The sequence below is a fragment of the Xiphias gladius genome, chromosome 16 (genome assembly GCF_016859285.1).
Source record: "Xiphias gladius isolate SHS-SW01 ecotype Sanya breed wild chromosome 16, ASM1685928v1, whole genome shotgun sequence".
NCBI lineage: Eukaryota > Metazoa > Chordata > Actinopteri > Istiophoriformes > Xiphiidae > Xiphias > Xiphias gladius.
The window spans coordinates 4525001-4551950 of NC_053415.1; the positions used below are offsets into that span (position 1 = coordinate 4525001).

Genomic DNA, 26950 nt, shown 5'->3' on the forward strand with positions numbered 1-26950 from the left:
CCATTATTAATTGAACTTTAATAGAAATAGGTTGTATTTACTCTGCTTCTTTCTCTGCCACAAGAGGAGGAGTTCATGTCGATGCAGGACTTTGCCTTTCTTCTTGGCCTTTGCCGCTGATGCCTGAAAGACAAATGTAATGAAATGAAAAAATCATCTTCTTTGGCCAGTCTCACAAAGCCTGATTAGTGGGTTAGCTAGCTAATGTTTGGGGTTATCTCTAGTGTTTCAGTGTCACAAAGCCTCAAGTTTAACCTGAGCTCCAATGACACAATATGTGATGCCACAAAACAAACCTGCAAGGAGTAGTTTTTTTTTTCAAGCTTGTTCAAGTTCAAAATATATTTAAAGACCAACATCTCACCAATAAACTAGTAGTAACACCAGTGCTACATTCTGGCTATAATACTGTACATAGCTGACACTGTGAGTAACAAATAAAAATTAGTTTCAATAAATAAAACATTAAATAAAACAAAGCTAGCTGATGACTAGATTGGGAGAATGGGTATCATTAACTGACAGTTTCAAGGAGGCTGGGTAACTTGGGACAGCCAGATTATGGTGAACTTTCCTTAATGAGGATAAGTAGGATGAATTTAACTCACATGGTCATCAAAGTGTACTATGGCCAGGTTCTTGGGAGGATGACACGAGACCTTAGAGACTTTGCCGAAACGAGCAAAGTGCTTCTCGATTGTGTCCTTTTTGTTGAGGGCTGGAGGCAGATTCCTGCACTGGATGGCGTTGCAGTCGGTAGGAGACATGCCGCCGAGGCTCTCCCAGCTCTCCCTGCGTGCACCACGTTTCACAGGGGTTAGGGTTTCACGCTTCGGGTCAGGGGCTTTTGCTGAATCTAGATAAGGATGATGGGTAACAGGCAGACAACAGGATGAGCATATTCTAATAATAATGTATTCTTCTTATATAATGTATTTAAGATATGTACTTGAACATTCAACAGGATGAAGACTGCTATCCTCATCAAAACCAAACATTATTGTATTTTTCATAGCAGATGAAGAGGGTAACAAAATTAATCCATGTGTATTTGATGTTGCCAACAAATAATCATCAAAAAATAAAATTCAAAAAACAAATGTGAAGACTTTTTAGCAGCAGTCTATTGCCACTTCAGCAGTTAAAAGTATGTCATCACAAACTCACTGAAAAGAAATCACAGAGAAACTGGTCAGTCAAAGGCAAATTTAAAATCGATTCAGGGAGGCAATGCCTAGTAAACTGGCTCCCGGTCGTTTAAGTTTTTTTTTTCCGTTCCCCCTCACATTGCAACAGTTGCTTCTCATGCTGCAAATAGGCTTCAGAAATTCACACAGTGTATATGATCTGTACAACTCACCTGACTCCTCAGCTTTTTCCAACACATCCCTGCTGAGTGCTTGTACAGTGGGTGGTGTAGCAGCCAGGTTGTCATCCTCATCGTTGATATCTTGCCTCTCTGTCTCCTCCCACTTCAATGCCTGCTGCTGAGTCTCCTTTGTGGCCTCTCGCCTTACTGGGTTAGGGCCTTCTCTACGAAGACCACTTAGAGCCCTACTGAATAAGCCTCCTGGTGGGCCCCGGGACCTCATTAGGGGCCTCTTTGGGGGATGTCTTGGTGAATCTGCTTCTACTGGAACATCCTCCTCAGTGGCAGGCTTCTCTGGGCCACTGCTGGGGACTGCTGGATCCTCCTTGCGCTTGGCGCCTTTGCTAAATCGTGCAAATATATTTGTATCCCCTAGTGCCTCAAGGTTGTTCCTTTTCTCATCTGTGCTAATCTCTGTTTGATCTTTGGTGTCGCCAAAAGCTGAGGGCTGACCAAAATTGGTTCCTCCAAAAAGGGGTGTTGTCTGGGGCTGGGGGGCTTTGACTGAAAAGCTGAAAGAAGATGGGGTGGTGGGCTGGGTGGTGGATGCCTTAGTGTTGGAGCTGGAGGGAGGGGCTGGCTGGGAAAAGGTGAACTGCAGAGTGTTTGTGGGACCACTGCTATTGCTAGTTGTTAGTGGATTGTTTTGAGTAGAGATAGAGGGGGCTGCAGCTGGCTGTGAGAAGCTAAAGCCCAGTGGTCCAGACTTGTCACCTGTCAACATAGAGAAGCCAGTGGTGGTGCTGCTGTTACTCGTGGTGCCGGAGCTTGTCTGGTTACCACTGCTGCCAAAAGGTGAGCTGGACATTGAAGTAGTTTGAGGGTTAGCAGGCTCAGGGCTGACACTAAAGATGGGTTTGAAAAGTGCCTCATTGGCCGGCTTGAAACTGAATTCAGATGACCCAAAGGCTCTGCTCTGGGTCACACTCTGAGCTTTGCCAAATACACTGGTGGTGACACTGGTAGATGATGGCTGCCCAAACGCAGACTGTCCAAATCCCAGTGGCTGAGGTTGCCCTAAGGCAGAGGTGGCTCCAGAAGCCATCTGGGGGTTTCCAAACCCAGCGGGCTGTTGGCCAAATCCTGGTGGCTGTTTGCCAAATCCTGGGGCCTGCTGGCCAAATCCCGGGGCCTGCCCAAATGCAGAAGTCTGCCCGAAGGCAGGTGTCTGCCCAAAAACTGTACTCTGGTTTGATCCACTAGACTGTCCAAAAGCAGGTGCTGTGCCTCTCCCAAAGCCTGAGCTACTCATTCCTAAGGATGGCTGTCCAAATGCTGGAGCCTGGCTTATTGTGGGCAGCGAGGGAGGCTGTGAAGTTGACTGGCCAAAGGCAGGGGCCTGCCCAAACATGGTATTTCCATGAGGTGAGGACTGGTTTAAGACAGATGGCTGTCCAAACGCTGATGGTTGAAAAAATCCCATAGTTTGGGGCTGGTTGTTGGAACTTTGCTGTCCAAATGACTGGAACAATCCAGTCTTCATAGTGTTGCTTGGAGCTTGGAAAGCTCCACCTTGTGGACTTCCAAACGGATTGGATGGATTCATGGCGCAAATATTATCCGACCTTTAGTCCTTAGTTGATTTCTTGAAGGAAACGTTTCTCATCCAGACATTCAAGGAAAAGAAATCTGTAACACTTTCCAGTCCTTCGGGTTCTTCGGTGTAACACCCTATCAAGTTAAAAGTCAACAAAGCAGAAACAAATAAAAATGCGCGGCTCGGCCGCTAGCATAGGCTAACATCACAAACATTGTTGACGTTAACGTTAGCTTAGCTTTTTCGATGCACTTAAAGAAATTGTATTGATAAAACGAGAAATCCTTCAGAAATGCTTCAAAATTATGCAACTCTGATATGAAAAATTCTCACCTTTCACAGCTTGAGTTCGATATGTTGATTTTTGACTCAAACACATTTTCCAACATCCGGTTCCGGTCCACACATTTTATTTAGTCCCCGCTCATTGCTGAAATCCGTTCCGCGATTGCCGAAGTTGCGACCCTTTCTTTGCTCGAAGAGGTTTTTCAGCCGGCAAACGACCACATATCTTCAATGAGAGAGAAAATGTTTAATTTCTCTTAATGGCATCATCATATACGCAAAACCAAGAGAAAGCTCACACAGTCGGTTTAGGGGAACTATACGTCGATACCGCCGGGACGTGTCACCTTGAATTCTGCCTACTCGGAATGGTTGAACATCGGTCGCGGCTAACGTAACGCTAACCAAGCCGTCTCGTAAACTCCTCCGCAAAAGAATTATTGTAGCTGGCTGTCATCGGAGGTGGGTTACTTTCAGCCTCTACATATGTTTCAAGATTTTTTTAATAGCTGTCTTGTCTTCTTACGCGGAGTTTTGAAATGGGAGTAGTACTGCGGAATCTCCAAAAGGTGGTGCCTCTTCGCCGCGCCCGACTGCGCAAGGATGTTGAGACGCTGAGGCACATACTGGGCATTCAGAAGTTCGATCTGGGCATCGTTTGTGTTGATAACCACAAGATTCAACAAATTAATAAGATCTACAGAAAGAAAAATGTGCCGACGGATGTCCTGTCATTCCCATTCTACGAGGTAAACACGACTGCGTACCAAAATAGGACAGTAACCCTATGAATCCATTGACTTCCAAATGCTGTTGCAATGTTCGCTGGTGTGAAAGCTCGTTGTGTTTTTTTTTTTTAGGACCTAAGACCCGGTAAGCTGCCTTGCCCCCCTCATAGGGATGAGCTGAACCTTGGGGACGTTTTCTTGGGGGTGGAGTTTGTGATGAAGCAGTGTCAGGAGGAATCCCTAGATCTACATGGGGTTCTGACTGTGAGTAGCTGCGGGCTGGACAATCTCTTTCATGTTATTAATGCTAAACACTTGTCAGCTCTCAATGAGGTCGATGATTGTGGTAAAACAGTAAATTTAAGAGTAATTCGGGTCTACAACTGTGACTTCGCCCATCCTATCTATGTCTGTGGCAACTTGTCCCTCCTTACCCGAGACTACGGTAATGGCATTAGCTGGTATTGATTCATTGTTGCACTCTTCTGCTCATGTTGTAGGTGGTCACTGCACATGGTATCTGTCACCTGTTGGGCTACAGGCATGAGACGGAGGAAGAATGGACTGAGGTTTGTAGGGAGAATACTTGTGTGCAGAACACAATTAAAGGGGGTCGGTTTACCCAAACTACTAAGTGACATATTTTCCTCGTACTTTAACTTCTACTCATATGTATCAATACAGATCATTTTGGTTTTCTGTGAATTTACAAAAATGTTTTCTATTTCTGAAATGCACTTTAATCAGGTTTCATCGCCATAACGTAGAAATCGCAATACATTTTTAAATGACCCTGTTCAGATAATTATTGTAATTATTGGTTATATGCATCTTATCACCAAAAACTGAGGAGTAATACACTTCCATTTCAACTTGCTTGCAGATGCTGCAGAGGGAAAGCTACATTCTAAGTGAGTACAACAGGCTCACAGGTCGTCATCTCGAGCCACTGATGAAGAGATGCAATCAAGATAGGTGACAGTGATTGTCACCTGCTACCTCCACAGTTGAACACTGCACTAGGTGTACTATGGTGCTTTATATGGCTTGTACACTGTCCTGTAACTAGATGGACTGTTTTAATTACTGTCCTGCCATGATTCATTAACAAATTGTAAGGACAGATTGCTGTCCTATTCACAAACAGTATTTGCTGCTACTGTTTTCTGAAGGACTTGCATCTACCAATTCTTTGGACATCCTGAAACACTGGATTCAAGTGTTGTTAAAGAGTTCTAAACATCAAATTAAAACGTCTGTGCACTTTCACTGTAATATTTTATTAAAATCTGCTTTAGGAAGAGTCAGTTGTGTATGAAGGGTAGAAAAGGCTGTTCATTCTTACTTGACAAATACATTTTACCCTCTTTACACATTTGGGACAGGATGTTCAGGAAGGTGCCACACTTCAGAAATGTAAATTCAAGGTGAACATAAAAAACCCAATCTCTGAATAACTTCTGTCTGCTCTCATAACAGAGTATATGTTCATGGTGCAACAGAAAAACTTAGTTCCAGGAAGTCCATTAATAATGCTGGACACTTCCCAAAAACCTAACTATAAAGGGTTTAGTATCAAGAATATCATATTCAGTCCATACAGATTTTTTCATATTATTCATGTTTTATGTTATATTATGTAATTTTTCTCCTGCTTTTGTGGGAGGTTGAGAAAATAATTTAGTGTGGTCTGAATATGTCCAGCAGACACCATGTCTCAATGTTGCACATTACCCATGGTATACTTAAATGTTACTTTGTTTTACAGTGGTAACAAAAAAAAAAAAAAAAAAAAAAAAGGAGCTGTACAACCAGTGTTTAGTATTAAAACCAATACAGGAATAACACAATACTCCCATTTGCTCCATTCTATATTCAAGCACATCTGATAGGAACTAGTTCAACAGTGTTAGCAGAGGTCTAAGGTCTTATGTACTGTATACTGGCCTTGGTGAAATAAAAGACATTACACTATAGCTAGCCTCCCCGGTGGTCTAGTATTAATGACTTCTATTTGCCATGGTGTATATTGATGGGTTAATTATGATACATCAACCCTAGGCTGCAATAAATAGAAAAATCTGTTGTTTTTTTTTATAGAGAAAAATCTGACTTACACATTGTTGAGGTTTGACAAACATACTGAAAAACAAGGTTTTTCAACTTTCAAAGTAAAGCTTGTATACATATTTATAAAAGTTTTCTTGGGAGGCACAAGGTCAAAACCCCAAAAATAATAAAGTGGGCTTTACTGAGAAAAGCTCAGTAGGCTCACAGGCCATGTTACTAATGAGCTGAGTGATTTCCTTTTAGATGTGTAAAATATGGAGACAGCCACACACACACAAATTAGCTTATAAGTCAAGCACAAAAAGAAACTGGGAAAACATCCACACACTGACAGAAAGCTGATAAGAATTGGCTAATCTGTGCCAGAACATCAATATTGCACCAAATGTACCCGCTAAATACAACAACCCTTTAACTCTATAATAGCTTATACTCCAACATAGAATATATCTTTATTTAGTTTATATGGGAAATAAAGGGTCTGCAAAACATACAATCCATGAAGCACCAGTAGCATCTGGTGTTTGATAGTTGCTTTTAAGTCAAAGTCTGAATGAATGGCATTAAAGTTGAAAGAAGAGTATCAAGAAACAAACAAAAGAAAAAACCTTTACAAAACTGTTGTATGATAAAAACATAGCAAAGAAAAACTCCCGCCCCAAAAACATGGAGGCAAAATTTGATCCACCGAACATTTTTAACTGCATTTCTGGTATCTTAAAGTCTTGACAGATTAGCACTTGTGTTGTCATTTACAGGTGCTAATTAAGCCTGGCATTTAATGATTTGTAGAGGAGAAGAAGTGCCTGAAGACGACCAAAAAAGGACGGCAATCAGTAGTACTCAAGGTTGTTCAGAGGAGAGGTCCATCTAGCAGAGAGTTCAGCGGTGGATGAGTGTGTGTGGATGGGCGTCCAAAGACGTAGCACTCAAAGGGGCTGCAGGACGTTTCTTCCTGCCTCTGAAGTGCTGCTGGCTCCAGCTCTCTCCATCTCCGACAGCTGTTCAAACACATCCCTGAGGACAAACAAGATAAGCCACCCAATTCGTGTAGTGCCCTCTACCATGAATGCACACAAACATACAGTCCTACAAAACATAGTTCAACAAGTATTCACTTTGAAGTGGTCAAAAATGGTTCAATTTAGCTTAAAGATTTTAAGCATACATAATTCATCGGACACACAACGAGGGGAAAAACACAAAGACTCTGGTCACTTTCATAACGCTACATATGCTATGCTGACAGAAGATACCAGAGGTTTGTGACACCAATCTGGTTATTCTGCTAACTCACTTGTGCATGTAGAAGAAGATGTATCCACTGCGGTCACGATCTCGCTGGACAGCTGCTTCCTGTGTGCGTGACACGTCCAGGTCATTGTAAGTCAGCCATGACTGCTTCTTCATGTCATACACATCACTGATGTAGTGACCTACAGTGGAAAACAAACCAAGTTCATGGTTGGAGACTCAACTGAGGACAGGTAGTGATGCGCCATGGACATGGTGTCATTCCTACCAAGGACTATACCAAATGATTTCACTGGTGTGCGAATGTTGTGCAGGCAACAGGTATTTGGTATTAAACCACCTTTTTTTGTGGTTGAAAATGTGGTAATGCTCCTTATTGGAGGAAAAGGTTGTACTAAGATGTTAATATCAGGTCAGGGAATTTACAACATGACATGTTTAGTCACTGTATTACACTATATGGAACCCTCACTGAGACCCAACATTAAAATCAATTCAGTACGGTCATTTTTATTTTGGCATGCCCAATCACACCAAAGATGTTTAGCAGTCTCCATTGCTTACCTCCATAGTGTCTGTCTAACACACAAAACCTTGCACTGTGCTGGTTAGGGTTTTGAGCACACCCACTTACTAATTCTTCCACTTTGGAGCATATTTTGCAAATCAGTCTAGTCTTTTGTCCAAAAAAGCTGTATCCTCTCAGCCTGCCATGTCACACGATTGGAGAAGCTTATGGTAGACATTCAAATCTGACACCTCTAATGATTCTGAATTTTTGCAAACAAGTCACTGTAAAACAACTCCTGTGCAGTTGTTTGAATAAATGTTGACAGAGGATTCAACTACATTAGGACAGAGGCACAATCACACAAAAGTGCTCACCAGAGGAGGAGCTGCTCCCAATGTGACTGACAACACTGATGAGTCTAAAAGAGTTGGCCAAGTCTCCGCTCTGTGGATTAGAGGGTTTATAAACTGGTTACTACGAATGAAAGCAGTTCAGTGTATCCAGTGCACACTGTGTATCTGTAGGAGCCATTTCCAGCAGGACACCAAATTGGTCCAGTAGGTGTCACCATTGTGTTTTGGGTGATTTGATATGAAGGTAGGAACGTTTCATTCAGGTAAAGGTGTTGCTAGAGGGAGGAGCACAAACAATTTTTTACTGCCACACCATACGCTGTCAATTAATTAGCCTGTCCATGCAACCTCTCCGTGGCTTTGGTTTAGGCTTAGCCGCTAAAATATTAGTACAGCTAGTAAACTTTTTCAGAAATGTTGAGGCAGACTACTTATTTTCTTTTATAAAAGGAAGGTTTTTACTTCAGTATCTTTGCAGAGCACAAAATTACTTTTCAAATTATTGTGGAGATGACATAAAAACAGAATAGCGTAACATAGACTCTTCTACTTGTTTAAATCCCAAGGCAGACACTGTGTGTCAGCTAGATGTTAGGTACCTCAGCATTCCTCTTCAGGTTTTCAGCCTCTGCCTCAGTGTACTCCATGTCCAGCACGTCCTCATTGCCAGAATCATCATCTGAGCACAGCAGCTCAGGCAGGGAGTTGTTAAACTCTGTTGGGTGAGGAAGGGATATTGATACAGGTCTAAAAGTTTGACAGCACTGAAAGTGTAACTGAGAAGGTGTCCATTAAATAGGTTTGTAAGTAAGTTTAGCTTTGCACTGATGTCACTCTGAAGTTTTTCGTTTGTGGAAAAAGGAATGGTCAATATGGAGACTGCTCTCAATTTGTGAGATAACTGATTCTCTAAACAGTCTATCAGAGTTTTCTTTCCCACTGACTGCTTCCACCACTACAAAATCCATGGAACTTGTTCAGCCAAAGATGCTCAATAACAGCCAATCAAGTGTTTGTTTTTGAGTGAGTGTCCGGATCTCATGAGTTTCAACAGCCAGCTGCTCAACATGCAAACAAATTTGGTCCATACCTTGCAAGCTGAGCTCAGTGGCCCTCTTCAGATCGTCATCCTCTCTCATCTCTTGGGCCTCCTGTATGGGGGGAGGTAGGGACAAGGTACTAGGTTACATCAGAGACTTGCTGTAAGAAATTTCAAAAATTCATTTTCAATTAGGTTATGTCTGTTGGTATTTGATGTCCGCTTGCTCACCAAGTACATGCTTCAGTGAGATCTATTAGTTTTTGAAGATAATGAAGATACTACTATACTGTAACACCAGCTCAGACTGGATGGTCAACATTATTCATTAGGACTGCAGAAAAGGAAAAATCTTTTCTTTATTTGGCAAATACTACATTAAGTCTGCAAATTTGACGCAGGTAATGGTTGCATGTAATTATATTGCTGCAATATAGTTTGAAGGTGCAGCGCCATTGGTCCATTGTTTAAGGAAAACATTGCAGATGTCACATAGCCTTTGAGCTCACATGCTCTTGAAGGCTCTGGGCCAGAGCCTGCTGCAGCTCTTGTTCCTCCCTCTCCTGATCCAGACTGTACTGCTGAACCCAGTCCAGCTCGCCCTGCTGCTGCACACCCTCTGGAGTCTGGTTCTCCTTGTTCTCATCCATGGTCAAGTCCAAGGAATCAAGCACGTCTACACAAGATCAACACATACACAAGTCAGTTAAATTAATACTAAAATATTAGTGAAGTTATCTCTACTTAAACACCAATATATTTGAGTTTAATAATGTTACCTTGCTTAAAATATATTAAGTTTTCAGCCAACCCATTTTTTGTTTGTAGGAAGCGTTGATTTCAAACTGTGTGTACTAGCAGGACAACTGACGGATGCAGAACATATCAATACATTTTTCTATGCTACGTATGTTCATAAATTCCCTCTCTTATGCCGTCTTTAAATTTTTAAAAGAAAAAAGTAAAAATTGCCTGCCACCTGAAGAAACTCCACCAGTTATCATCTTAACATCAAGATGTTGGACTACCTGTAGGTTGTTTGCTGTCTGTTTCCAGCAGATCTGTGTGATAGGCCAGGTCATTGGCATCTGTGTCTCCAAACCCTGTGTCTGGACTGCTGGTGGGCTCATCCTCCAGGGGAGGTGGAGCGGAGAGGCCAGCCTCTTGACGACTCATCTCCAGCACTGCTGCCAGCATTTCATCATCATTTATGCCACTGAAGTCTGCTGAATCTATTGGTGCTCCCCGCTTAAAACACATCAAACAGTGTCAAAACAGCAACAAAGAAAAAAGGAGGCTGAATCATAAATTTCCAGGTCAGCAAATGCTCACTTCCTCCAGTCGGTCATCGTCGTCAGGCAGACAGCTGCTGAGGCGTCGCTTGCGGCTTGCGCACACCCTTCGGTTAGGCTCCTCTTCACAGTCAGAGTCCACGAGGATAGAGGTGCAGCTGGAGTTTGCCACTTTCCCTCCAATCCTTCTACACACACAGCCATAAGTTTGGTGATTAAATTTACAAGCCAAAAGTAGAAAGCAAGTCTGGCACACTTTAAGTCCTTCTACTAGTCATTCAGTATGTGACAGATTAAACACACAATTAGTAAGAGGTTGAGTACAGAACACGTTATTGCACACCTGGGAGTTCAGAGGTTTACTCAAGAAATGTATGTTGTGGCCATTGTAAAACACAACACTTATTTCTTATCTTCTGTTTGACATAATTATTTGAAAGTCTTGCAGAATCACCCGGACTTACCGGAGAGGTGCTGTGGAAGAGTTGACCGACTGTGACGTTTTGAGTGTTCTGGACCTTTGTGAAAAACAAAGAAAACCTTCAGAAGTCTGATTATTTTCTGCAAGTTAATTAACCATCATCTCTCAGCCAATAGAGCTAAATCGAATGCATTCAGGTCAATTGCAAAGCTTTTACTTAAACCCTACTCAATCACTAAACAGCTCGGATGCAATTACCCAGAGTGTGAAATGGTGAAAGTTCTTATTATTATATTTTATTTTAAAGTGTTTAGAATGTCTTACATGGAGGCTTGGGAATTCCATCCGAGACTAATAGGGGGTCGTGTTGATTCAGTGCAGTGCGACAGCAGGGTCAGGTATCGAGGAATCACCACCTGCTGGCCCAGCTTGCTGTTCAGAGACAGCTGAGCATTAAAGCTGTACCGTTTGAGGTGAAGGATGAGCACTCTGTGGGGAGAAAAGATCAAGACAAAAAACAAAAAGTTATTTGCTTCTTAGTTTTAAGCGTTTCTTGTTACTCTACTGGTTATCAACAATGATCACAGGAAATGCCAGTTGTGATTTTAATTGTGGCTCAGCAGCTACTAAAATTATTTTTCTGCTTAACTCTAAAATGTGTTTACCTCGCAGTGTTTGTCTAGGAGTGTGACAACTTGACATTGTGCATGCACATTTCAGTCTCAACTAATAGTCTGTGGGTGGATACCTGGGCAATTTGCTGAATTTATGCGTAACAGTCGCCGCTTTCCCATTGCACTTTTCACATGAGTACTCAATTTCCTCCATCTTCAAAAGGAGAAAGTAACTTGTGTCACTACATGTTCAAACACAGTATATCAAGTTGATGCCTGTTTGTTTCATGCAGGAGTGGTTATTTGCAAAAGGAATATAACAGGTTTGAAATCTTTTAAAGAAATTCACCAGAACTTTAACCTGTAAATACAACGACTCACCCTAAAAAAGAGATCAAGAGAATCCTGGATAGAGCGAAGTGGGAGGGTTCTCTTTCTGCGTGGTAGGTCAATGGACAAGTCATTGAACTGCTCTCGCTTGGTCACCACCTCGCCACAGCTGAAAAACACCATAAAAGGCATAACATACATTACATTAAATTATTTGGCAGATGCTTTTATCCAAACCAACTATAAGTGTAGAGCCACTAACAGTTTTGGCAAATACATTACAAAGCCTGCAGGAGACAGTCCTCACCCTTTGCAGATGATGGTGTGCTGCACCTCAAATTCCATGTTAACTGCCACAGGGCAGGTGTAGATGCGAGAGGTGTCCACCTCTTCACCAGGCTCTGCCCTGAGTGTCGATGACGTTGCCTCCTGGCCATTCTCACACACCACAGAGGACGATGAGGAGGCTGCAGCTTCATTTGTCCAGTTCTTGTTCATTTTCTCCACATCGTCCTTCAACTGGTCCAAACACTGGCTCAGGAACTCATGAGCATCCTGATAAACATTGTGACACACAGGGCCTTAATTAAGCACAATTTATCAATATAAGAATAGGGTTATGTATTTATGGGTTATTTACTTTAGATTGATTTTTAGAAATGTGTTTTCTCATTTGACATAACTTTTTAACATTATACACAAAAGCAGGGAAGGGCATCACAAATAAATATATTTTTTCTGGTAAAAAATATGGCATGATATATATCTGTAACAATTACACATTATTTTATTTTATTTTTTTTTAATCTATTAAGATAATTTTTAAAGTACTAGTACACCACAATTGTTCAGAACTGTTTCTGCAGGGAGATCTTACATTCTGCATGTTTCCAGAGAAGCGCTCAGCTGTGGAGGAGATTGCACTCTTCACTTTCCTCAAGAGGTCCTTTTTTGTCTCTGGACAGCCTACGTCTTTCTTGACCATAAGGTGAGCAAAACGCCTGCAGGGAGTGGAGACACCATGCAGAATAAAGTGAAAGCTCTTAAAATTTGTCTCTTTCCAACTTAGTTGCTAAGAGCACTTTTTTTATGCAAAAGAAAAAAAAAAAAAAAAGGGTCAACTACCAACGCATATGAACAAATAATTTTTATTTTTTTAAATTTATTTATTTATTTTTTCCTACATACACAATCTGGAGCTATATACAGATATTGAATGAGCTTAATGTAGTACCTGAGCAATGCATTGATGGGCACCTTCTTCCACGGGATGCTCTGCCTCAGCATGTCATTGGAGAAGGAGGGAAGGCTGAAGAGTGACTGCAGGATGGCATTCATGTAGCAAGTGTTGCCCAGGTTGGAAAATCTTGAATATACAAGTAAAAAAAAAAAAATAAATAATTGCAGATTAAATGGAATCCTATCAGAGTACATGCACAGTCCAAGAGTCCACAAAATACCCCTCCCCAAAACACACTGTATGATTTTCATTATCCAACTGAGTCAAGGTAAATCCAATAAATCAAAACCGCAATACTCTCTTCAAATTTAATGGAGTCCATCTGGTTTATTCTTACCCTTGCAGTGGTGGCTGAGGCTGTGCCAGAGTGGAGGGCCTCTGCTTGTTCCATCCGCCATAGTCCAGAGAGGGACGTACCTTCTTGAAGGGAGTTGAGTGATTGGGCAGCATGAGGCTTCTCTTGGCTGTGGTGGTCTGTGCTGTACTGGATGGCCTGTGGGGATTTTAGAGCAGAAGAGGTATCAATGACTGTCTTAACAGCGATTTGCTGACCCCCTTATTTTGCATTTTAATGGTGATAGCTTGTGCATTTTAGCTCAACACTAAAGAAGTTTACCTGTCCAGAAAGGAATGGCTCTGGGTGTAGTCTTTAGTCACAGATCGACTGCCATAGAATGACGATGGCTGAAGGGGAGTTGAACCAAGTGGAGCTGATGGAAGTGGAAAAAAGTGGGGTGACACACAAGTCGGTTAAAAGCCTCAAAATGTGCATATGGTAGCTACAACATTGCTGTAAATCTCCCGAGATTAGGCAGGTAAATTTAACAAGCAAGATGGATTTCTCCTGATTCTAGTAAATCTGAGTCAACATAGCAACACAAAACTACACACAATTTAAAACAATAAAACAAGATGAAGGTAAAGGGTGTTAAGTCATATGAATACACAACTAATTAAAAGACATAACCAGCCATATATTCAGTAGATGGTGTGGCTGCTGAGCTGTGGGCATAGACGTTTACCTGAGCTCCTGTTCTCCTCTGTCTGCTTCAGCTTCTCTTTGCAGCTCATTAGAAATTTCCTGGATGGGTCAGAAGTGGCCTTGTTGTTGCTACAAAAAAAAAAAAAAAATGCTATCTGACTGTGGAAACGCATGACTTAAAATGAACTTAAGACACAATACATTTTTTGTCGGCACGTTTATCAACAATCGAAAGTTTTCCATTTTAGCCAGTGACAGCCATTACGCATATACAGTAAATGCTGCCAGTTACACTACTGTATTAGTTATTAAATAACTAATAACAGTGTAAAACAATATATTAGTATAATATATTATAATTTAACTGGTATTTGTCTTACCATCAGATTAGCAAAAACATAAAAAGCCTAGCCAAGGATTCTGAAAAAAAGGCTGCATAAATCCATTCTATGTATACCCAAGCACTACTACAATTCAGTCCAGGCAGTGAAGTGTGTTGCTTTTACCTTGAGGAGTCATTTTCCTTGGGATAGTCTTCAGTTAGGTCACTTTCAGAATTAAGGAGCCTCTTTCTCTTCTCGCTTCTGAAAAACAATTTGTGAGAACAATTTGTCACAAACCTGAACTGACCATTCCTAAATTACGAAATAATACGGTTGAGGTTTGAATTTCTGCTGTTTGACATTTGCTGACCAAGTACTTATCAGTGGAGAGACAAATTAATAATAACTCACGTCTCACCTCGTCAAAAAAAACACACATTATTGTCATACGTATAAGTTTTGAGATTTTAGGAAGCTGACCTTTATTTCATTATAAGTGGTTGGTCATCAAACACTACATTCTGGTTATATAAAGAATTCCTGGATACTAAATCACCTAGCATTTTGGATAAAATTATTACCTTCCATTACATATATTTCATAAATAAAAATGATTACCTTCAAATGGAGTTCATGCTGGGCATCATTACTCCAGCTTACAATTAAATATGATCAAATTGTTCCCAAGACATAACCTGCATAGCAGTTGCAACATCATACCTGTTCTCGGAGTGTCCAGTGCGAGTGGGAGTGGAGGCTGCTCTGCTTGGACTGCCCAGAGGCTTCCGTGGTGTTGTGTCCTCCCGACTTTCTGCACTCTGTCGCCTTGGTGTTGTCTGGAAGATGTTAGGAGTCTGCATATATAAGTCAAACATAAGTTCATCTAAATACTTTTAAGTTCAAAATGTAGTTTTGCGTTGTTGCTCACTTGTCTCTCTCCTGATGGACTGGTCTCATTTTTCACAGAGCGGTTCCCAAGCACACTGAAGTTTGCACTTCCATGGGATGATTTTAAAACTGCAAAAATAGGAAAGAATAAGAACTCAGGACAAAGAATGTGAAAAAAAAAAAAAAATTCTTGAGCAATTCATCCTGGGATTCCCCTTCTCATTAAACACCACCATATTTAGCTTTTAGCTTTCACAGCCTGTATCTACCTCAGAGACACTGACCCAGATTTATTGTATGCTTATTTCACCACAAAAGCTAGTTTATTGTATTGTTTTTGTAAATACAAAATTCAACAGGAAATAATGATGGGTAGTTGAGAATTACAAACAGTTACATCTTTGAACTGCTGTTATTTTAATATTTTCTTCACTGTTTGTCAACCAAAACACAGACATTGTGATGCAATTCCTTTTTTTAAAAAGCCAAGTTATATATTATATAGTACTCTAATTTATTTGTGCTTGTAAGTAGAGGCCTGCTGTCCCTAAATATAAAGTAGGCCCTGTTGGTAACTGGTGGAATGAGAGTATAATTAAATTATGGTGTCACAGCTGGGAGGGTAAAACCCTGCCTCAGGAGTTAGCAGGAAATAAGGAAATCATGATCAAAGTCATTTTAATCGGTCCTAGCCATTCCTGCATGAGGTCAGGATCTATCATTATTTGCTTGCCCATTACCTTTAGACCTACCCATGTTCTTTAAGAAGATCTATATCAAAATGGAAGGTAAATACATATAATCAAGAGCATGTCTGTCCAGACTCATATACCATTAATATACAGTTAGGTCCATAAGTATTTGGACAGTGGCAATTTTTTGTAATGTTGCCTCTGTACACCACCGCAACGGATTTGAAATGAAGCCATCAATATGTGATTTAAGTGTAGACTTTCAGTGTTAGTGGTTTGCACCTTGTGATAAACCCTCTGTATTAACAGTCATAAGGGGGTCTCTTGATTGTAGACAATGATATGCCTACCTCCTTGAGAGTGTTCTTGACCTGGCTAGATGTTGTGAAGGGTTTTCTCTTCACCATGGAAAGAATTCTGCGATCATCCACTTTATTTGTCTTCCGTGGTTTTCAGGCCTCTGGTGTTGCTGAGGTTAACAGTACATTCCTTTTCTTTAAGTATGTACAAAATTGTTGATTTGGCCACTCGTGTAGTTCCTGCCATTTGTTTGATAGGTTTGCTTTGTTTTTTCAGCCTAATGATGGCCTCCTTCATTTGCGTCCACACCTCTTTGGAGCACATATTGATAGTTCCCATGAACAGTTACCAAATGCAAATTCAACACTTAGAATCAACTCCAACTTTTATCTGCTTAGTATGTCATGAAACAATGAGGGAATAGGCCACACCTGGCCATGAAACTGATTTTTAGTCAATTGTCCAATTACTTTTGAGCCTCTGAAAATGAAATAAAAATGGCTGTAATTCCTAAATGTTTAATGTAATATTTTTGTTAAACAACTTGAATTAAAGATGAAAGTCTATACTTCAGTCACAACTTGATGGTTCGTTTCAAATCCACTGTGGTGGTGTACAGAGGCAAACTTACAAAAATGGTGTCACTGTCCAAATACTTCTGTACCTAACTATGTCACGGTGTAGTTGACCTTTGACCTTTTGGATATAAAAGGTCATCACCTCATCATTTATTCTATTAGACATTTGTGTGAAATTTTGCCATAATTAGTGTATGACTTGTTGAGTTATACTTTTATTTATGAGGTCACAGTGGCCCTTGACAACCAAATTCTAATCAGTTCGTCCTTGAGTCCAAGTGGACGTTTGTGCCAAATTTGAGGAAATTCCCTTCGAGGCAATCCTGAGATATCGTGTTTACGATAATGGGACAGACAGATGGACCAGCTGAAAATATAATTGTCTTCAGCTTGGATACATAAAAACACATAAAAACACAAAACAGTGTGGAGATAAATCAGAATGAAGTGCAACATTATGAAAATTACTTGCGTGTTTCCTTCTCACCTGCCCATTGTTTATCTAAGGCTTTGTTAAATTCACTAACCATTTCATTTCAAATGAAACAAAAACATAGGCATCAATGCTTAACATCCAAATATGTGGCAGTATATATGTGCAGGTATATGTCCTGACAAATTCTGAAATTGTGCAAATCTGTACCAGTTCAACATTAACTAGAAAAATATAATTAAAGCAAAGCTGTAACTAAAAATAAAAACTTCATACTCTGCACAATCATCAGTGGAAAGGCTAATCAATGATTGTATGCATCACAAATATGAATCACATTCCACTGGTTTTTCCATCTTTAACCTTTCACCTTTATCATGTTGTGAACCATGAACAAATCTTTGCAAATATTTAAAATGAGCACTGGTGTAATTACTTGGCTTTCCTTGCTTCAGCTTTTCCAGGTATTCTTTAGTCTTCTGAAGCAAAGTCGGGGGCATCTTATCCAAGGTGATGACACTGTTGTCCTTCAAAGTCAGCATGATTCGATTCAGATTCTGGTAAATGTTCTTGACATTCTGGTTAAGCTAAAGACAAGAAAACAATTCAAGAAAGTCAAATTTCATTCCATTTTAGGATTGTGGTTTTATTTATTTACTTTTAAAACATATTTTTGCTACAAATATTTACAAAAAAATACCTCATTAGCTAATTGGTGTTATACAGAAATTACTTTGCTTGGATTTGAACTAATAATTACTTGACCAAGTTACTTACTTACTACCAAACTATTACATTTTTGCAAAACTTTTTCCTCCCAAGACATTCATGACTTTGAGAATTGAAAATGAACAGAGATGGGGGGAAACTGATCGGCGACCAAGTGAAAAAGATCCAGGATCAGCTCAGACTGGACTTGATCCTGGTCCAGACACAAACCCACGTTTTCACATTCACATTTTATGTGCCTTAGGTCAACTGATCTCCTAGAACATGTCAATTGTTTTTCCTTCTTCAAATTTTGCACTGCTCTGTATGTCTTAAAACCTCATGCTCTGTAGACTTGAAAGGCAGTTGTTGTCAGAACACCCACAGAAACATGTCAAACCACTCCTAGAGCAGCAGGGTCCACCTCTCCACTGTCTGTCCATTTGCTCAGTATGATCTAGATGCTCACATTTTTCCAAGTATAAATAAATAAATAGCTTTTCTTTCAATCCTTACACACGACCCTTTATCTTGTGAGCAAGTGTGTGTTGGTTTGCTCATGTTAGGGTGGCCGCCCACCTGCCAACTCATTAGCTAACATGACAAACCTGCCTATAGCTCATTCAGATGTTCTGAATTTCTACTGTAGTTTGATGACTGGCTCCCATTCAATTTGCTCAGTTTACTACCTTTAAAAAAAAAACCCACCAGATTCAAACCAACAAATTATTTAATTTATAGGACTCGTATCATCAGTTGCCAGTTACTGAACTAGGACAGAGCAGTGCTCCTAAACAGTTTAACAGCAGGAGTTAGGGACGTGTTCTGATACACTTTTGATTCCCTTGAAGTGAGGTTAACATAGGTCTTTTCCACTATGTGTTACTAATAACATTGATGAGCCAGCATGCACAATAGCAAGACCCAGAAATCAAACCAGCTAAATGGAATATAGCTATCACTATTTTTTAGTAGTTGCACCCGTACTTTTCCAAAATAGGAAAAGTACAGGTGCGACTTCTCTAACTGTGACCTGCCAAAATATCTTCGGGGAAAAGGACATATTGTAAACAATGGGACAATGTTTACTTTAAGATCCTATAGATTTGCCTAATGGTAAAGATTTTGCTACTCCAGGCAACAAATCTGCAAGATCCCTTATCACACATAAGGCCTACATAAAGTTCTCTTTTTTGCAACCCCATTCCATAAACATGTAGCACTTTGTAACTGTTTGTTTTACTTTTCTGTGAAAATTAAATAATAAAAATCAGTGAGACAAATAATTGTTGATGTATGTGATGCATTAGTTGTATATTTTGGTATGATCATATTTCAAATAAGATTGTTGTCTAGAAACATGGCTCAATTCATAGTCAATGTGTGTTTTTTTATGCAATCGTTGAATTCAATTTGGGGACTCATAAAAAAAAAATAAAAATAAATAATTTGTCAATCATTTGAGCTCACAGTCCTCAGACATTCATTTTGGTAAAATTCATAACTCATCTTTCATTATTGTTGACACTTGGAAAAAAAAAAATTGTGTGGAGCATCTAGTTTGTTTTTTTTTGGTGTGTTTCTAACTAAAGGTCTATTTTATATCTTTGTATATTTCTCACTATTCCTACTGCAAATGCCTTGGAATCCCTTGTCTTCGCAATTGCACCCAAGACTGAATAAGTACAAACCAAACAAACCCAACAATACCTGGAAAGTTTTGGAAGCTCCGCCACAGTTGAACCGTAGACAGAGGTTGACTTTGTTGTCCTTTTCCAGAATCTCAAATGTTCCTTCTTTCCATCTGGTGGTGCCCAGGTCTATGCTGGTAAAGCGGATCTTAATAGCACCACCGCTGGAGAGTTTGGGCACTATGGTTGCCATGGCTTACTATCCAGTTGGTGCACTTTGGAGGATGGGACTTGTGAACGAACAAATCCTGAATAAGAGAAATTCTATTAACTGTGTCAAAACAACCACAGCAATGTCCAGCCTACATAGAGTAGATTATAACGACTATTCTTTAACCGTATCAGTGTGTCTGAATACCACAACTTACTAAACAGTTAGTTTAATTCAGTTATTAAGCAGTCAGGCACGAATTGTCATCACTGTCATTGCTCCATACATAATTAGCTAATGCGCTCAATGATAAAGATCCCTGATTAGAAAGCAATCATTAAAACTAATATTACTCGGCTACTTAAAACACACGACACTTACAGTTTGCTAACTTTAACGGTAACAGGACTATTGCACACCATTTCAAAGTTTACGTTACTCAGCTAATAAAACCAAGAAACATAAATAGGTAGCTCACGTTGTCCAAACCTTTACTACTGAGCGCTTGTTGAACGTCACAACAAACTCAAAGTCAACCAAAAGCAACGTAACACATCAGCTAACGGCACGCGGGTCATTGTAACATAAATAATACGCTCGCAGCACAATTTTGACAAACAGGAATTGATGTTTTACGAAGCGGTGAAACTCACGCCGCCTATGTGAGCTGGCTAACTGTTCCATTAACAGCTAATGTAGCCTGTGTTTGCATTAGACATCAAACTAGCCCAATGGCCAATCTATATCGCGGCAGCCAAGATGAGCGAATGTGCACAAAACATTAAGACGAGCGTTTATAACTTCTAGCTAGGTTAACGTTATTCTGACAAGACACTCAGTCACAAATATGTGCAAAACCAGCAAAGTTACGAGGAGTTAGTCAGGGTGACACTACACCCGAGCTGAATGTCTGAGATGCAGGTAATGTCGTACCCTCCTCTACAGGCGTTGAATGGATGGAGAAGGCCGACATTAGCAAGTCGGCTAGCAAGCTAGCGGGAGCTAGCTAACTGGCTAATTTGCCTGATTGTAAATTGGTGATGAAACAGTATCACAGTTTGATTACATCGTCGTTTTTTTTTTACCTGTCGATGATATGTACCCGTCTTGACACTTTGAAATTACAGTATCGTTTTCGTAGGTCCTCCTAGAGCAGAAAGTTTGTTTTGCCGGCGTTCACCTGCTCCCCAATATGTGTGTTGTTGACACTGTACCCATACACGACGCCTTGCAACACTGCGCGATGATGGCGGGAATGTGAAAATTTACAACGGAAATGAACACCGAGAGTACGTCCTACCCTCCTCTCGCGATATTTCAGATATTCGTATCAAGATTTCTTCCATTGTCTAACAAAAAAAAAAAAAAGACGCTGCTGCATTATATTATTTAATCAATAACATATAGTTTTGAGCTCGAGAAGGTGATAACGATACACGTAAATGAGAACTGTTTTTGTTATCGTGTTATCGCAACGAAGATATGTTGCTGGTAATGTTGATTCACGCGCGTACTGGATTCCATTTGTCAAGACATTTAGCAGCTAGCTTGGGCTAGCTGTCCGTACCGTGTGTTAGTTACGCCAACTTTGTTTCATTGCAGCCGCATTAGTTTACCTCTACGCCACACTTCAAACGATACAGTAGTTCTAAATACACCGTGGGACCAGTAAGAGCCTCAGAGAATGCTGGCGACGGGAGCAGTGAGTATCTAAAAATCAGCGTAACTTACGCCGTTGTTGCGGTACCAACCATCTTAACATACATTTCCCTCTCTTATTTCTCCTTAAGTTGGTTTAAGGCTGTTAAATACCATCTTACTCAACAGTATTTGACAGTACCATATATCGTTGTTTCATTCTGTATCATGTTCCAACTCTTAATGTAAGTCTCTCAGGTCATCTACATGAATTTATTCATATATCCCCCAAATTTCTCGTCATATTTGTTCTCTTTTGAAACTTGGGGATCTCCAACAGAGCTTAAAATAAATTATCAGTGTTTGGCATCAGGGTTTGTAATGGCTGGACCGCTGTCTAAGTAGAAAATTGACACGTTGGCTGGGACCTAATTAGTTATACACCCAATTATAATTATAGTTAGAACCAGTCAGTAAAACTGCCAATCCTAAAAAGCTGTTCGCTGCTTTAATATCAGATATGATATTTTCGAATACCTTGATGTCATTTATGTGATGCCATATTGTGGGTCTAGCTGTGATTTCACAAAATATGTATGTAACATTGTTTTGATAAGCAAAATTGCAGATAGTCTTTTCTCATACCATCATGTTGATATAAAGTACACATCCAAGGTTTAATTGGATGGCAATGATGAACGCATTTATCGAGTATTTGACCTTTTTATTTTACAGGCTGTAACTAATGTCACAGCCCTGGCCCAGGTGGACCGGGAGAAGATCTACCAATGGATCAATGAATTGTCCAGCCCAGAAACCAGAGAAAATGCCTTGCTGGAACTAAGCAAGAAACGTGAATCTGTGCCAGACCTTGCTCCGATGCTCTGGCACTCTTGTGGCACCATTGCTGCTCTGTTGCAAGTATGGCCCATGTCCCATCCATAACTGTGTAAAATCTCTTTGGTTATTATTGGTGTGTGTTCATTCACTGTTATGTGGCCTTGATTATAAGTTTAACTGCTTTCATTCCCTAACTGTTTTTTTTAATTGTTTTTTTTATTAGGAGATAGTGAACATCTATCCATCTATAAATCCACCCACACTTACAGCTCACCAGTCTAACAGGGTGTGCAACGCCCTGGCACTTCTGCAGTGCGTCGCCTCGCACCCTGAGACACGGTAATGAGGAGTTCAGTATAATTGAAAATTGCAGCGATTTTTGTAAATTACTTGTTTCTTGTACTGCTAGTAATGGCATACTGTCTTCAGAAGCTTTAACGATGTAATGCCCTAAAAAAGTTGTACTGTAGCTACTTAAATGACCAGTGTGTGTGATTTAGTGCGATCTATGTTTTCATCACTGTATAATCCCCTGAAACTAAGAATCGGGTTTTCGTTAGTTTAGAATGAGCCCTTCATATCTACATAGGGAGTGAGTCCACTTCCACGGAGCCCGCCATGTTGCACCGCCATGTTTCTACAGTAGCCCAGAACAGACAAATCAAACACTGGCTCTAGAGAGGGCCTTTCGTGTTTTTTACGTTACCTGAAGGCCACCGTAGGTTCTCCTACACGCTTGGGGGGGGGGGTATTCAGTTAGTTGCAATCTGAAACATCATCGCTAGATGTCACTAAATCCCACACACTGGTCCTCTTAATGTACAGGACAGAAGAATTTCTTTCAACTACACCTGACATAATTTGCTCTGAACTTGTTGAAATGTCAGGAAATGGATTCATTTATAATTCAGAATCATTCAAATAGTCACTGGCAAAAAAAGTTGTATAAGAGTATTATTTTTCAGTGAATTTTAAGGTAATGGCTGTAAACTGACCATGAAGCTATTTTGCATCTCCAGTTCAATTGTAACTGGAATTGTTTTCTTAACTTTATACTCCTTTATCAGACATGACACATTATCAGCGCTTATTATAAGAATGTTTGTCTTTTTATTGACAGGGGAATATGGCTTACATCTGAGAGCCCAGGCTTTAATCCCTGCTCGTTGTGAAGTTAGTTGCTTGTAATGTTAAAGAGACATTCTGCTTTCTTCATTGTTCAGGCTAATCAGCAAAAGCACAAAGTTATAAAAGTAATCTTAGAGTTTACATTTGATATTTACTGTGTTATGGAAGTTAGGTCACGTTGATTAAAGTGCTTTTCATTCTTTGTTCCTCACCAGGTCTGCTTTTCTTGCTGCTCACATCCCACTTTTCCTTTATCCTTTTCTGCACACTGTGAGCAAAACACGGCCGTTTGAGTACCTTCGACTCACCAGCCTTGGAGTTATAGGTAAACTCGACTCATACTTAGGGGTCTTATTTCCTGAATAAGCATTATTTACACAAAACAGTGTCTTCATGATTCTCAACAAGATGCCTTTTTGTATTTACTGCAGGTGCCTTGGTCAAAACAGATGAACAAGAAGTGATTAACTTCCTCCTCACCACTGAAATCATCCCACTGTGTCTCCGTATCATGGAATCAGGCAGTGAACTCTCTAAGACGGTACTTAATTATTACACCTGCTCTTCAAACACTCCTTTATACAGACATATACCCTAACTTAAATGATGACTTTTCTTATATTCATTAAAAACATGTCCGTCCACAACATTTTCTCCTTCTTTCCCTCTTCACCAATAAGCTAAACTGTTTTACACTGTGTTACACATCTCAATTGGTTTCCTCTTTACCAAAAAAAAAGAGTTTTTATACCAGTCATTTTCTCCCAGCCTGCTGCTTTTCATGGAACAGGAATATTGTACAGTCCACCATTCCTCACTTTGTTTTGTTTGGCAGGTTGCTACTTTCATACTACAGAAGATTCTGTTGGATGACACAGGGCTCGCCTACATATGTCAGACTTATGAGCGTTTCTCCCATGTGGCCATGATCCTTGTAAGTGTCCCTTGAGAAACAGAAGAATTTGCCCTCCTACTATCTCTGCACAGTGTGACACTTGGCATCGAAAGACGTTCTGTCAATATGTCATCTCCATCCTTTTTCTTTGCAGGGCAAAATGGTGTTGCAGCTCTCGAAAGAACCATCAGCACGTCTGCTGAAGCATGTTGTTCGCTGCTACCTTCGCCTCTCAGATAATCTCAGGTAGAGCAGTGTTTAACAGATACAGTATACTTGTTTGTGATCACCTGTTTTTAAATTTGCCTCTTGACAGACTGGTGATTTGTGTAAGATAGTCTTCAGTCCCTCACGACCCTGAAAATTTCAAACCAGAGAATATGACTTTGATCACCAGTAGTTGCCACTGGGAGGAGACCTGAGCTGTGCCATAAATACAGTGTGTGGTGACTGTTGGTTCAATGGCTGAACTTAATGGTTACCCACAAATTGAAATACTTAGTCAATGATCATAAAATTAATTTATTATCATTTTGGTAATGGATTTCCAACGAAGCTCTAAATATTTGGTGGTTAAAGCCTTACAGATACTGAGATAAACTTTCTTTTCTCCTCTTTATATAATTAGAAAACAAATACTTTTGAAATCTCATTTTACTGCACAATATTGAATAAACTATTGTGTGTCTATCATATAGGGAGCAGTGAATAAGTGAACAAGAGAGTGATGGCCTTATATTTAATGGGCAAAGCGGTTGTTGAAAACTGTCACCTAGCAACTAAATTGCTGATGCAGATCAACAGGAGATCACATCATACATTTGCTTTTGGGTGGTCATCGCAGCACTTTGTAAGGTCAGGAAAGAAGAAAACCTGAGTTTTTTTAAGAAGTTGGGAAAAGTAGAGGTAAACGGCTCAATCATTAATATTCAGTTGAGGAAGGAGAGAAAAACTGACCACAAAAGCAGAGGAGTGTACACAGTCGAACACCAGGCTGGATATAGTTTGATAATCAGCAACTGGATATGAATTTTACCCAAAAGAGTCTACATCAGGTTGAAGTTGAAGTCGGTTCTAAGTTATATATTGACCAGGATTTGGGTTTTAATGTCAGCAGGTCCATGTTTGTTTCAATGACTGATCAGAGTGTTAGTCTAAAGAAGAACCTCTCCGCTTCTCTAAAACATGCTGCGGATGCTTTCACTGTGTCACACAAAGCACGTGGATCTGGTAGCACATTTGCTGTGGGAACCCTCTTATGTTTTATTGAAATTTACAAATGTAATTTATCAGCCTGATAGATAAGATATAGTCAATTACAGCTAGTATCCCTTTAAGTATGAATAATGCATATCAGGATAGCACATTGAGTGCCGAGTGTGCTTGAAATAGAGTATAGATTGGTCTTTGATAATAAGCCTCCATAAGTAACCATTTTTATCCAAATGATAACTTCTCATGTGTGTAAGTTTTCCCCATGTGTGTGAATGTAATCTAAATATAGGTAGAGAAGTACAGGCTATTCTTAAAAGGTATAACCCTCGCCATTTGGAGCTGCCGACATGAGAAGCTGTCTGCTTCATAGCAAGATGTTGTTGATAGAGACGTACATTGGTTTGTGACATGTGGCGTTCCTTCTTCCAGAGCCAGAGAAGCCCTGCGTCAGTGTTTGCCAGACCAGCTGAAAGACAGCACCTTTGCCCAGGTGCTGAAGGACGACACCACCACCAAGCGCTGGCTAGCACAGTTGGTCAAGAACCTGCAGGAGGGCCAAGTCACTGATGCTAGAGGCATCCCATTGGCTCCACAGTGATGGGGACAAAGTGTGTGCTGACAGTGGACACAGAAGGACTCTCTCATCACTGTCTAGATTTTGTATTTTGCCAAATGCGGTGCTAAGACTGTCTGCAAAGTGAAGGAACTTAATAATAGAGGAAAATATATTTTGGATGGATTAATATCCATAGATTTATCTGTCAGTACATCACCGCCAGACTTGAGGCTACTATCTCAACTTAAAGAGCCTTACTGATAGCAGAGTTTCAAAGCTAGTATTGATATCAATATTTGAGAATAATGACACTGATATCAGCTGATATTTATTTTTGGCTTAAAAATTTTGGCAAGATCTCTCAAAATTGATGGATTAAAAGTTATGATGAAGATATGTATGAGTAGGATAATTTACAGTTACACAAAATATATCACTATCAACAATAGCAGGAATTTTTGAAGAGTAAACTTCACTGAAAATGATAAATAGTTTTAAGTAACAACAGAGAAATGCTTTAAACTTGAACTAGGAAAAAACGGCCAATGTACATAAGAATGCAGCTTATAAAATATTTATTGCTGCACTTAACTGCACTCTAATTATCCTGATGTCTGTCAACATTTAGGTCAATACTTATCGGTGATACACAAGTATCACCCGTTCCAAAATATCACTCAGCTGTGCTCCTTTCCCGATTATCACTGTAACTTCATGTAACATTCCACTTCAGAGTAGAAACTGTTATTTTTTGCTTCTTGCATTTCAAATACGACTTTTTAATCTTCTCTGACTGGTTGTTTCTTTTTTTTTGCAAAGCCTTTGTGGACTGATAATAAATTCAGCAGTTTAGTAATACATTGGATGTGTTTTTGTATAGTTTTATGTC

At 40.0% G+C, this 26950-nt stretch overlaps 4 protein-coding genes across 7 annotated transcripts in view; 2 read left to right on the top strand and 2 right to left on the bottom strand.

The window, feature by feature from the left end:
- Positions 1–3355, bottom strand: part of LOC120801617 (minichromosome maintenance complex component 3 associated protein) — a 20503-nt gene extending 17148 nt beyond the window's left edge. Inside the window, exons 1-4 of the mRNA XM_040148768.1 lie at positions 3240–3355; positions 1361–3040; positions 609–856; positions 17–123 (exon numbers count right to left, since the gene is read on the bottom strand). Of these exons, the coding sequence (XP_040004702.1) occupies positions 17–123; positions 609–856; positions 1361–2915 (1910 nt within the window). The 5' untranslated portion in view covers positions 2916–3040; positions 3240–3355. The remainder of the gene's footprint in view (positions 1–16; positions 124–608; positions 857–1360; positions 3041–3239) is intronic.
- ybey (ybeY metalloendoribonuclease) lies at positions 3356–5370 on the top strand. The gene is made up of 4 exons (XM_040148603.1): positions 3356–3940; positions 4052–4183; positions 4420–4488; positions 4803–5370. The coding sequence occupies exons 1-4, from the start codon at positions 3731–3733 to the stop codon at positions 4896–4898; spliced, it is 507 nt and encodes a 168-aa protein (XP_040004537.1). The 5' UTR covers positions 3356–3730; the 3' UTR covers positions 4899–5370.
- Positions 5371–6262: 892 nt separating this feature from the next.
- Positions 6263–21072, bottom strand: usp37 (ubiquitin specific peptidase 37). 2 transcript variants are annotated; one of them, XM_040148598.1, is made up of 24 exons: positions 20875–21072; positions 19658–19886; positions 17676–17826; positions 15277–15365; positions 15069–15184; positions 14532–14609; positions 14066–14154; positions 13660–13753; positions 13381–13536; positions 13038–13169; positions 12681–12804; positions 12111–12358; positions 11855–11972; positions 11608–11687; positions 11184–11348; positions 10903–10956; positions 10479–10626; positions 10175–10394; positions 9656–9822; positions 9198–9258; positions 8707–8822; positions 8129–8198; positions 7287–7425; positions 6263–7006 (listed from the first exon to the last, which is right to left on the bottom strand). In XM_040148598.1, exons 2-24 carry the CDS (start codon positions 19829–19831, stop codon positions 6919–6921), a joined length of 2877 nt encoding a protein of 958 aa, XP_040004532.1. In that variant the 5' UTR covers positions 19832–19886; positions 20875–21072; the 3' UTR covers positions 6263–6918. The 2 variants fall into 2 exon arrangements, with proteins under 2 accessions (XP_040004532.1, XP_040004531.1); XM_040148597.1 differs by having other exon boundaries at positions 15069–15202.
- Positions 21003–26849, top strand: LOC120801504 (CCR4-NOT transcription complex subunit 9-like). 3 transcript variants are annotated; one of them, XM_040148602.1, is made up of 9 exons: positions 21003–21078; positions 21392–21491; positions 22163–22348; positions 22491–22606; positions 23611–23720; positions 23827–23936; positions 24231–24329; positions 24445–24536; positions 25935–26849. In XM_040148602.1, the coding sequence occupies exons 2-9, from the start codon at positions 21474–21476 to the stop codon at positions 26101–26103; spliced, it is 900 nt and encodes a 299-aa protein (XP_040004536.1). In that variant the 5' UTR covers positions 21003–21078; positions 21392–21473; the 3' UTR covers positions 26104–26849. The 3 variants fall into 3 exon arrangements, with proteins under 3 accessions (XP_040004536.1, XP_040004534.1, XP_040004533.1); XM_040148600.1 differs by lacking the exon at positions 21003–21078 and adding an exon at positions 21096–21280; XM_040148599.1 differs by lacking the exon at positions 21003–21078 and having other exon boundaries at positions 21096–21491.
- Positions 26850–26950: the final 101 nt, after the last annotated feature.

Excerpts from the sequence above, each read along its gene's own strand:
- ybey (XM_040148603.1), top strand. The coding sequence starts at position 3,731 with ATGGGAGTAGTACTGCGGAATCTCCAAAAGGTGGTGCCTCTTCGCCGC. Across the intron at positions 4,184-4,419 it reads ATCTACATGGGGTTCTGACT|GTGGTCACTGCACATGGTAT; the intron begins GTGAGTAGCTGC and ends CTCATGTTGTAG. Across the intron at positions 4,489-4,802 it reads CGGAGGAAGAATGGACTGAG|ATGCTGCAGAGGGAAAGCTA; the intron begins GTTTGTAGGGAG and ends ACTTGCTTGCAG.
- usp37 (XM_040148597.1), bottom strand. The coding sequence starts at position 19,831 with ATGGCAACCATAGTGCCCAAACTCTCCAGCGGTGGTGCTATTAAGATC. Across the intron at positions 15,366-17,675 it reads GCTGAAGCAAGGAAAGCCAA|TTTTAAAATCATCCCATGGA; the intron begins GTAATTACACCA and ends CTATTTTTGCAG. Across the intron at positions 8,199-8,706 it reads ACCTGAAGAGGAATGCTGAG|AGCGGAGACTTGGCCAACTC; the intron begins GTACCTAACATC and ends TCTAATCCACAG.
- LOC120801504 (XM_040148602.1), top strand. Across the intron at positions 22,349-22,490 it reads CCATTGCTGCTCTGTTGCAA|GAGATAGTGAACATCTATCC; the intron begins GTATGGCCCATG and ends TTTTTTTATTAG. Across the intron at positions 24,330-24,444 it reads CCCATGTGGCCATGATCCTT|GGCAAAATGGTGTTGCAGCT; the intron begins GTAAGTGTCCCT and ends TTTTCTTTGCAG.